General features: G+C 37.1%; 1 protein-coding gene across 4 annotated transcripts in view; it reads right to left on the reverse strand.

Moving 5' to 3' along the window:
* arid4a.L (AT-rich interaction domain 4A L homeolog) overlaps positions 1-12,271 on the reverse strand; it is a 46,651-nt gene that overhangs the window by 11,954 nt on the left and 22,426 nt on the right. For 3 of the 4 annotated variants that reach the window (XM_041573111.1, XM_041573110.1, XM_041573112.1), the window contains exons 12-18: positions 9,735-9,807; positions 5,129-5,223; positions 4,944-5,041; positions 4,200-4,437; positions 1,692-1,942; positions 1,225-1,416; positions 137-221 (exon numbers count right to left, since the gene is read on the reverse strand). In XM_041573111.1, the coding sequence (XP_041429045.1) occupies positions 137-221; positions 1,225-1,416; positions 1,692-1,942; positions 4,200-4,437; positions 4,944-5,041; positions 5,129-5,223; positions 9,735-9,807 (1,032 nt within the window). The remainder of the gene's footprint in view (positions 1-136; positions 222-1,224; positions 1,417-1,691; positions 1,943-4,199; positions 4,438-4,943; positions 5,042-5,128; positions 5,224-9,734; positions 9,808-12,271) is intronic. The other variant, XM_041573113.1, reaches the window with a different exon arrangement.

Genomic DNA, 12,271 nt, shown 5'->3' on the forward strand with positions numbered 1-12,271 from the left:
TCAGTTTAATTCTGGGAGACTGTGGAAGGCACATTAAACTTAACAACTAATTGCGATTTCAGTCACTCGCAGTCCATACAATGCAGTACTAATTAAGTGTTACTGAAAAAAAAAAAAAATATGGTCTTGTAATTACTTTTGTTTTTTTCTTTTGCTTTTTCTTTGGTCCGCCTTTGTCTGAAGGCCAGATGATTCTGTCAGCTTTTACCCATTCATCATATCTGCAAGAGAGTACATTTCCATGCTACTTAAACAAAATAATTCACTGAATAAATACTCTGCAGGTCTTTCAAAAGTAATATTAATAAGCTAAGCCTCGGGTAAGCCGCAGCTGTGGGGTGTTTTGACTGCAGGTGTCAAGAGGAACATTTTTTCTTAGCCCCCGCTTTCCAAAATCTGGTCTAGAGATGGACTTTGATACAATGTTGGCACTGGCTCCAGGGAGATCATACCTGCCCAAGTAATCAAGGTAAAAATAAACCAAACTGCTCGACCAAATTTAAAGGGATTCTGTCATGATTTTTATGATGTATTTTTCATTTCTAAATTACACTGTTTACACTGCAAATAATTCACTCTACAATATAAAATTTAATTCCTGAACCAGCAAGTGTTTTTTTTTAAGTTGTAATATTAGTGTGTAGGCAGCCATCTCAGGTCATTTTGCCTGGCCTTGTGCTTTCAGAAAGAGCCAGCACTTTAGGATGGAACTGCTTTCTGGCAGGCTGTTGCTTCTCCTACTCAATGTAACTGAATGAGACCTGACTTTTTCTATTGAGTGCTGTACTTATAACTACCAGGCAGCTGTTATCTTGTGTAAGGCTACTGTGGAGGAAAGGGAGGGGGTGATATCACTCCAACTTGAAGTACAGCAGTAAAGAGTGACTGAAGTTTATCAGAGCACAAGTCACATGACTTGGGGCAGCTGGGAAACTGACATAACTAGCCCCATGTCAGATTTCAAAATTAAATAGAAAATAAAAATCTGTTTGCTCTTTAAATTTACATGACAACCTTTAACATATTACTCTAAAGCTTAGAAACTGAGTTTAAGAATTAGAAAATAACACTATTGAAAACGTTTTCCCTAACTCTGTTATCTGAGGTTGGTAAGAGAAATTAGAGGTATTGATCAAATTGAAAGAAGATGACTAATCAAATTAATATTTGAGTGGGGGAAGTAAGAATAATTGGAAGTAAGCAATGTGTAATCTTCACACTTACCTCACATTCCAGCCATAATAATGAACCAGGTATAAGAACTCTCCTCCATCTACTTCAGTGCTTTTTATGTTTGCCTCGTAAATTTTCTGAGTTTTCCCACGCCCATACTTTACTTTAACTTTAGTGCCAGCTAAATCGTCTTTATCCTCGTCCTCTTCTTCAGTCTCTCCCTTGTGCTCAGAATCCTCTTTTCTATAAAAAATAACAGTAAAGGCCATCTATCACTCTCACTAATTCAGTGTAAGAAAAATAAACTGCAATGCTAGTAAACCTGACAAACGGTTTAAGGTTTATTTCCAAAGTAGCTCTGTATGAGGCATCAGCACATTCACTTAAATCAAGAGGCACAACTAGACTGTAAGGCCAGCACCATTTATTTAGCAGATGTCCATAATGGAGGTTGATGAGTTCTGAATGGCTACAGATTGGTGCAGAATATTTGCATAAGGATCAGTTTACTTATTTACCCTTCAAATGGGTTTTCATCGTCTTCATCAGATTCTCTTTCCGACTCATCTTGCTTCTTGGTTTTCTGGTCTTCTTTTGTTAGGCACTGCAAGCTTCTTCGCACGGGAGTGCTTTCATTTTCATTATTTTCCTCTGTTTTGTTCAGATCTTCCTCGATATCCTTGTTCTCCTTGTTGTGATCTTTTCTTCTGTCACTGTCCTCAACATCCTTCACAACAGAAAATGCATCAAAAGCACATCTCCGCCTCCCCTGAATGAAGAATTATTTATTAGCTAAATTTTCAAATGAATTGGTAAAAAAAAAAAAAAAAGACATTCCCTTTTAAAAAGAATATTTTTATTCTAAAATTCACCCAGAGTACCCAAAAGCTACACAGACTTCTTTGCATGAAATTATGATTTTCATACAATTTAGCCCTCCCCAAGCATTTTATAAAATTTATATTTTGCTCTAAATCATATTTTTAAAAAATGTCCAGCACTATCCTTAAAGTTTGGAACTGCTTTATTTCCTTCTAACCAAGATGCATCTTTGATGAAACAATGCCAGAGCACAATATTATTAGAAGTGAAGCAAAGGGTTGACACAAAGGGGCTTATTTGCTAAAAAGGCCGCAAAGCTATTTTTGCAATTATTTATGCACAGAATTTTATTTTAGTTATTTTCCATTGTCCTGAAGTATCTTCCAACAGTTGCACTAATAAGGCCTTATATTCACTGCTAACATACACAGCACAAATCAAGGTTATGAGGTCATAAGTAACCATGTACTGAAGGCCAGGTAAATAATCCGTCAATTAGTCTCAGTCCACCGCTGCTAAGGAATTTAGGTTTACAGTTGCTTGCTGCCATGAAAATGAAATGTTATCTCCAAATGGAGTCATATACAGTGTGTGTATGTGGTGGAGAACATTGAGAGCAGTCCACTCAGCTAGGAGGGTAAAGCTTCTGTTAACTCCTAAGTTCCATATCATCTGGAGATTGCTATAAACTATGATCCTGATTTTCCAAGCAATAAGTTTATTTTCTGCTATATAGAAAAAAAAGGTTCACGCAGCAGAAAACAAACACGATTTGTTTACAATTTTATAATCATCTGTATGTTGGATGTGTATACACATAGGGTACCTATGACATAATTAGCTATTCACATTCCTCAGCAACATTAACTATTACCAGCTGTTTTCTGTAGCCTCTTTCCCCCACATCTTCCTTTGTAATGTACTACCTATTACACTTCTTGGAAGTTTAGAAATAGATGTTGGGAGCAGGAACACCTGTTTTACATTTAAACTATACATATATACTGCTAAAAGTGCCTTTAGCAGTTGCTTGTGAAAGGTCCAATATGCTTACAGCATGTCTTAGGAAATTCAAACAGCTTCAAACAGCAGTCAAAATGTGACATCATATTAGTGAGTTCCAGGATGACATTTCATTTAACTTAAGCCCATTATTCTACACTCAGTCTGAAACTGTAGCATAATCAATGATAGACCTGCACAACTTCTCAACATCTAAATTTATGTTATATCTGTAAAAAACAATTTATATAATGAACACATGCAAGATGAAGGGTCAGCACCCATCTGCAAATGACTTGTAAGTACCAAAAAATAAGCTTAATTAAAGAGGCAAGGCAGAAATGTTGTACATTATGTTTTTGGCCTTCTGTACCACAGCTCTTTAGCAGGGAAGATTTGTGCCCCAAAGATGCCCCAGTAGCTCCCCATCTTCTTTTCTGCCGATTCCCTGCACATGCTCTGTGCTGATGTCACTTTCTGAGCTTAGGGGCCGACTCAAAATATACTAAATATATATACGGTATATAAATATAAAATAGATGTCACTACATAAGGTTGATTATTAAATAATTCAGAATATTGGTACATGGCAGCTCGGAAACCAGCCCTGTAGCTTCAACAAATTGGACAGGTAAACCTCATTTTCTGCTTGATGATTTGCGACGATCCCTAAGCTTAGCTTCTCAACAGCTGCTCAAAGCAAACTGAGCATGTGAGTGTGTGTGTCGCACACACTCTTAACAAAATCCAAGATGGGAAACTCATGTGACAACTTTTAAGGCCTGGATCATTTTTACTATAACTGGTTCAATAATTTCAGCATATAAAATATGGCATTTCTAGACATTCATTTTCAGGGTTTAGTTCTGATTTAATGTCAGGAAATTTCTAGTAAGTCTGCTACAGCAGAGCAACACATTTTCCCTTCATAAGCAAAAAATTAAAATACAATATAATTATAGTCGGTAGTTGAGAGTGTACTTTAAAATACTTATATACAGTATATCTGATTGTTCTATTTTTTTCAGGAAGGCAATGTTTCATTAAGTACAGAAATTAACTTTCATTTTAAATGAACTGTGCCACTAAAACATTGCATGTGGTGTTTAGATCCAGATAATTCATACTATTTTTATGGTAGGTCAAATATACAGATGGTGAATGGCAGAAAATATACATCTATAGCCAAGAAATTTTCATACCATTGGTGATTTAAGTTCAGTCTCTTCTTTTTCATATTCACTGCTAGAGTCCGACTCATCTTCCTCTTTCATTTTTGCATCTAATAAAGGCGATGCGGTCTCTTTTCTCTCAGTGCTCTCCATTGGTTTCTCTTCTTCCACTTCTTGAATCTCTTCTACTGGTTTAGGATCATTATGGTGAATAGTTCTAAACTGAATATACGCAGAGCGGCAGTACTCCTCAAACCCATACAGATACCTTCAACAAAATTACAGGAAAGAAAAATCAGTGGCATTTTAATATTTTATCAAGTCACAAATAGTGTTTTTGCAGTAGATATCTTCTCTCATTATCTCAATGTAAGTTATTTTGTGCAGGGACAATAAGCTACAACAGGAATTGCAAATACAGCATATCAACACAATTTATGTCTGCAAGCAAGGGGAGAAAAAAGCAGAAGCGTAAACAACATATATAAAATGGAACCAGACTCATATTTAAAGAATATTTACTATTTTGGCCGAAATATTCCACAATGAACACTATAGGAAAATTTAAATCAGTGGTTATTAGGTGTAAACGTGTTTAGTGAGGAGCCTCCTACATGAAATTACTCATCCCTCTCCTCACTCTAAAAAGCAACACTGATGGGCTGATCCAATAGCACAGGCACTAAACTGCAGTGCAGTTCCCTATAGCAACCAGTCAGAACTTTATTTTCAGCTGAAAAATATGAGCCACTCACACAACTGGTGTATACTTACTTTTTGTATGCAGTTTTTACATTATATGATGCAGCTGAATTTAATATGGGAATACCAAGGTCCATATAAATTTGCTTCCACACAGCACCGCTTTCAATCTGCAAAAATTAACCAGACAGAAGTTAAAATGGTTTCCCTGCCATTACCAATGCCACTTTCCTTTGTTAGATGGGACTTGTACTTACATTGTCACAGCCTCCTTGCTGGTATACAAGTCTAAAAAGTTTGAAGAGATTCAGATCCTTGTAGCCTAATACTGGTGGCTTATTGATTGGAGTTCCTGTCACAAAAAAAGGGAAAAAAAGTCCCATAAATGATGTATTTAAATAAAATGTAACAATCACTGGCATTTTAGGTGAATAAGAGTTTGATATTATCAAGATTCCACCCTGGAATAAAACCGCTTCGGTGTGGCAGAAATCTAGAACTCAACAAAGACATTAGTAAATTAATGTGGAAACAACACAACATGTAAATCTTTATTTCAAAACGATATTATCATCTTAATTTGGTGATGACAATGAAGGTGAATGCAGGATATCTGCCAAACTGAAAACCCGATAAGTAAATAAAACTGATGTAATTTGGACTGTGTACATCAGAAAACCTATCTGTCTGCATGTAAAATAAAATCAAAATAATCATGTATTTTCTGGCTAGAGAGTTATTTTTGAGGAATATCTGGGAAAGAGGTAGCTTTAAACCTTGGGTGCATGAAAGAAGAGCATTACGCTTTTTAATTTGGGGGCTTGCTTTTAACAAGAGATAGAAGTGATGAAGGCAGGAGCTGCGATTACACAGTTGTTTCCTCAAAATGATGAGGTAAACCTTAGGCCCCCACACAGACCGACCAAACTTACAGAACGAGTCAGTGCCCTGGGGAGGCGAGCACCCCTGTGGCATGGGCCCTTGGTCAGGTCAGTGGGTGAGGGACAGCCTAGAGTCTGATGCCTGGAGGCAGCTGCTGCAAAAGTAGAGAAACCAGAATCAGGTTGATAAGTGGTCCCCCTAATCGTTAGTTCCACGAAACACCGCATTGGCAACCATAAGAATAGAAATGGACAGTGATTTTTTTTTTTAAACGTGCATACACAACCTCCAAATATACATTGTATCTGTTTTGTAGAACACTGTGTAACATTAAGCAAGCAAAGCACCCCATAGTGCAACACTGACATAAATTACACGCAAGAGTTACCAGTACAAAAGGATGTTCCCACCCAGCCAGTTAATGACACCCAAGGATGTACAGTGGTGTGAAAAACTATTTGTCCCCTTCCTGATTTCTTATTCTTTTGCATGTTTGTCACACAAAATGTTTCTGATCATCAAACACATTTAACTATTAGTCAAAGATAACACAAGTAAACACAAAATGCAGTTTTTAAATGAGTGTTTTAAATGGGTTTTTATTATTTAGGGAGAAAAGAAATCCAAACCGGTGTGAAAAAGTAATTGCCCCCTGAACCTAATAACTGGTTGGGCCACCCTTAGCAGCAATAACTGCAATCAAGCGTTTGCGATAACTTGCAACGAGTCTTTTACAGCGCTCTGGAGGAATTTTGGCCCACTCATCTTTGCAGAATTGTTGTAATTCAGCTTTATTTGAGGGTTTTCTAGCATGAACCGCCTTTTTAAGGTCATGCCACAACATCTCAATAGGATTCAGGTCAGGACTTTGACTAGACCACTCCAAAGTCTTCATTTTGTTTTTCTTCAGCCATTCAGAGGTGGATTTGCTGGTGTGTTTTGGGTCATTGTCCTGCTGCAGCACCCAAGATCGCTTCAGCTTGAGTTGACGAACAGATGGCCGGACATTCTCCTTCAGGATTTTTTGGTGGACAGTAGAATTCATGGTTCCATCTATCACAGCAAGTCTTCCAGGTCCTGAAGCAGCAAAACAACCCCAGACCATCACACTACCACCACCATATTTTACTGTTGGTATGATGTTCTTTTTCTGAAATGCTGTGTTACTTTTACGCCAGATGTAACGGGAAGCGCACCTTCCAAAAAGTTCAACTTTTGTCTCGTCGGTCCACAAGGTATTTTCCCAAAAGTCTTGGCAATCATTGAGATGTTTTTTAGCAAAATTGAGACGAGCCTTAATGTTCTTTTTGCTTAAAAGTGGTTTGCGCCTTGGAAATCTGCCATGCAGGCCGTTTTTGCCCAGTCTCTTTCTTATGGTGGAGTCGTAAACACTGACCTTAATTGAGGCAAGTGAGGCCTGCAGTTCTTTAGATGTTGTCTTGGGGTCTTTTGTGGCCTCTCGGATGAGTTGTCTCTGCGCTCTTGGGGTAATTTTGGTCGGCCGGCCACTCCTGGGAAGGTTCACCACTGTTCCATGTTTTTGCCATTTGTGGATAATGGCTCTCACTGTGGTTCGCTGGAGTCCCAAAGCTTTAGAAATGGCTTTATAACCTTTGAAATTGAACTCAGGTGTGATAAACCACAGTTAAGTTATTTTTTAACAAGGGGGGCAATCAGTTTTTCACACATGCCCATGTAGATTTGGAGTTTTTTTTCTCCCTTAATAACGTAAACCTTCATTTAAAAACTGCATTTTGTGTTCAATTATGTTATCTTTGACTAATAGTTAACGGTTTTTGATGAGCAGAAACATTTAAGTGTGACAAACATGCAAAAGAATAAGAAATCAGGAAGGGGGCAAATAGTTTTTCACACCACTGTAAATAGCCTTACATTCTAAAAAAGGATGTATTTTATTAATAAATATTTAGCCCATAGGAGCAACATGTGGCTAGTTAGTCTATTTGCCTTCCATGAAATTAAAACAACAGCCATACAACCCTTAAAATTCTCCCTCATAACATACTTGCTACTATAAAATTATAAATAAAATCATCAAGTGTTCTGCAGTGACTTATAGCAGAGTAATTCTTAGCATAGTGTTGGTCTGTGTATTTGTATTCGAGAATGAACCTGTCTATTTTACCAGCATAAGCAGGCTGTTGTTTGCTCTTCTATAAGTACACTTTAAATTCCCTTAAATTGGGGAGGGGGGGGGGATATCTAGCTGAATTGGGCTTAGATCAGGGAACACTATGCGGACAGTTTCATGCTCTTTCTCGTGTACAGGCTATGAACAAACACTAAGGGGGTTATTTATTAAGATTTGAGTTGTGTTTTCCACGAAAATGCAAGTTTTCTATGTGATTTTTTTTTTTTACATTTATTATACCCAGGACCTGGAAATAACTAAAATACGAGAATACACCATCTAAAACCTGTCAAGGTCATGTAGGAGTCAATGGCAGAGTTCTGTTGAACATCATGAAGGCATTAACATCTTCAAATGGTTCGAGTTCTTTTCAATTAATTCGAGTGATCCAAGGTTTTTTCCAGCGCAAGCTCTATTTTAAGTTTCAGGGTTTCACAACTCGAACTCGCTGAATCAAGTTATTTCTTAAATAAGACACCATTTCAGTTGTGAGTTTTTTTCAAGTATAAAAAAAACTAACATTCCACCTTTGATAAATAACCCCCATAGGGATGGTTTCTGTGGCTGCTATACCTGGACTTTCACTTTACAAGCAAATATCAACCAGCAGTTTTTCCTATGCTATTTGGCCACACCTCCTGGGCCATCAGACCATGAACTTTGCTTACTTCTTATATAAAGGGCTTTTTACACTAGAGCAGCACTGCTGTGCAGGTGGTTGTAGACATAAAAGCAACAAAGTCAAGGGAAATCCGAGACTTCTTTGATAATATAATTTTCAGAGGAAAGAAACTATGAAAAAGTTAATAATATTATAAAAACAGCTAAGCGACCCTTTAAAATGGGACACTCAACTAGTACTCATACAGTATGCAGTGTTGGTTTGCTTCATAACTAAGAAGGTAAGCTGAGGCTGCACTATGCATGACCCTTATGGCTCTTTAATTGAATACCTCCGACACAAAGTGATATTACCTTGAGTCTATACTATTTGGCAGTTTTTAAAGTTAGTACATAAAGTTACACAAATATCAGTTAGAAGATTTTAAAAGCCAGCGTGAGAGCCTGGGTGCGTGTTTGTGCATAGAAAGAGCTGCGTGTGGGTCTCTCTACTTTCTTCAATATTACTTTAAATTATATTTTGAGCTTAGCAAACTTTACAGCCTCTCTTTCAATGATTGTTGCACTGGATAAAAATAAAAAAAATTGCCACACCTCTATAATTATTGTGTACACAGTAACTTTTAAAAAATTAACACAATCTCTCTGGAGCCAGAAAAAAAAACCTACACTTCCATCATTACATTAAAGGATCACCAATATGAAAGTTGTTAATATTACCTGATATTTTTATTTGTAAGTGTAAACTGGTGATGCGGAAGTTCAGATTTTTATCTACATTTCAGATTGAAATGAGCTATGCCGTGTTTAGTCATCTATGTGTTGCCTAAGGCGTATGGCACGCAGGATGCATTTATCATATTTTTCAGATGACATAAACACTGGTGCAACTTGTCATTCAAGTAGATTGAATCAGCCTGACATCACTTAGGACAGGCAGACTGCATTTAAATAGATTACAGGTTGCACGGGTATGTTCTTGCACTTCTCCATCAGTGGATAGCATACCCTGTAAGCCAAATGTGATTTCTAGAAATATTTTTTAAAATTAATGAACATTACATATCAATGCTTTTATGTAATCCATGATGGTATTGTGCCTTTAAGGCAGCTGTTTTAAACCACTTGTAGAAGCAGGACTCATATGAAGTTGTATGCACTGTAATTTACACTTTAGAACAGGAGCATTTTAGCAAACGTTACTTTACCTCTGTCTTCCATAAACTTGTACAGCTGCTGAAGGAAGTGGTCTCTCTCTGCTGGATCTGCCTCCTCTTCGGACTAAAAAAAATTTCCAGGCGAGATGTTACAATCTAGTACTTTTGGTTTCACAAAAGCACAATAATTAGAAAATAATTATAATAAGACACACTCCTCATGTACGGATAGCCAGCAGTTAGCAATACTGTAACAGCAAAAGCTTCTTTATTGACCCAGGACTCCTGAAAAAGAATCTGCAATCCACTAATGGAAATCTGAAATGGTGTTAAGTTTGGTCACTGCATTTTTAAGGCTAATCCATAGGAAGGGGAGCTGCCTGCTGGCCACAAGTATAAAATGTATTCCTTTATGCCAAATATCCACATGCAGCCAATTCTAAGGGGCAGATATATTTAGGGTTGAATTGAAAATTCAATAAAATTTTGTTTATGGTCAAAACTCTCAAATTATAATTGTGAATTATCCAAACTCGATATGAGTTTTAATTTGAATTTTATTTGAGTTTTCCAGTCGGTAAAATTCATGCGAGTTTTAGATATTTGATTTTTTAATTAAATAACCCCTCAATCAAATTTAGAGTATGTTCACATTTATTAGAGTTTAAATAAGAATTCACATGAATTCGAAAATTCGACCTTTAATAAATATAATAATAAATATGCCTCCCAGTCTTGGCAGTTTCTTGTGGATGTTAATCAATAGCCAGACCCCCTTCTTGTGAGACAAACTAGGCAGGTTGGATGGGTAAAGGAAAACCTAACAAACTATCTGCTACTTTATTTTAAGGGAATGAGTAAATGAGCCACAAGTGGGCTTGTGAAAAGATTTGAAGGAAGTGTGTATGATTGGCATTGCAAGTGTGTATGATTGGGTGTATGAAATAAAAATGTTCTTTTTTTTAGATTATAAATATATGAGTGATAATTATAATAGGTATACCCTAGAGTAGAATGTAGCACTAGATGCCTAACATTTGAGCAAAATTTTTGCGTCGTTGAATGAAAAGGACTTCTAAAGTACAACCACCACCAGCGTCCCACAACAGACTGACAGGTGCCATGTATGATGCTATTGTATAAAAAAAGACCACACACACATCAATGTACAGGTTGATTGAGTTACAGCGAATCCATTTCCTGAAAGAGAATCCCGAAAACAGTTCAGATATATAGAAGATTGATTATCCAGAAGGCAAGGATGTCATTTCCATATTGTGCAACTTTAACAAACAATTTTTTCCTTTTTTTTTTTTCCCCTGTGCTTCTTTCAATACTGTTTGCAGCATTACTATGCTGTAAAGGTGGCAATACACTAGTTTAGCATTCGCGGTATCAGCCCAATCGGCATGTGGCCCAATGGACATATATCATAGAACTGGAAATACATGTGGATATCCATATATTTTTATTCATTATAAAGGTTTTTTTATTCTTAGATACTTATATAAAAAAGCATTTCACACGTTAACAGAGAGTTTGAAATAGGGGATGGATACTTAGAACGTGTTAATCGTTTACGGTTTAGAAGGAAGGAAAATTGATGAGGGATCAAACGCACAAGACATAAAAATAATTCGCCAATATATCTGTGTTAAAAATATCCCTATTACAATCTTCCAGCAAACGCTGCCCTAATAACAAATGACTGTTAAAAAGCTTTCATCTTCACTTAGTGGCCAAGTGCATTATGGGAATTGTAGTCTTTGCTGCAAGAATCATAAAGAACAGTTGGGTTTAGCTATTTATGCCTTTTCAAGTATTATGAGCATTATGAAATAAATGCAAGAGTACCAGAATAGCAGTGGGTTATGTTTGGTAGCAGTGCAGCAATAGTATATGAACAATTTCTCCATCCTTCTTAAAATTAAGTAGCCAATGACTAGCCCCCTTTACCCATGAGCATCATTCTGTGCCTTCTAGCTAGGCACTTAAATGGGTGTATACTTAGTACAAACGTGCCAGCAAGATTTTCTCTCCCTGGATGAATAGGTGTATGAGAAATCCCAGCATGACAGACATGTCTTGCTGTGCAGGTCAGTAATACTAATAAAGGTATATATAATCACTTTGGAAGAACGTTTGTGGCAATGCACTGACAACACAGGCATTCTGGCAGGGACTAAAACAAAAATTCTTTATTTTAATATCATGCATGCTTTAGCAAACACTAGAAACCTAAAGTGAAAGCCCTGCAGTAACGAAAAAAAAAAACAAAAAAACACCACTTTTCTGGCCACAATTGAAATGACTGCAGCTGAAATAAAGCATACGAGCAAAAGACAAAAGCTTTGCTCTAAGTGGCTACAACAAAAGTACACAGTCACACTGTAAAGCTACTGCAGACAATGGACTGAGCCCAAGCTATCCCTTTACTGCAGCCACACCATGTAACCTCATATACACAGGCCCAGACCCTCATGGCTCCAATGAAAAGCTCTTTCTTCTTCTCTGCTGCCACCTAACTGCTGAATACAAGAGAGTGGCAGCCCCCCGTATGATCGGTGCATGCACACTGCCTGGGGATT

This window comes from Xenopus laevis, chromosome 8L (assembly GCF_017654675.1).
Source record: "Xenopus laevis strain J_2021 chromosome 8L, Xenopus_laevis_v10.1, whole genome shotgun sequence".
Classification (NCBI taxonomy): domain Eukaryota; kingdom Metazoa; phylum Chordata; class Amphibia; order Anura; family Pipidae; genus Xenopus; species Xenopus laevis.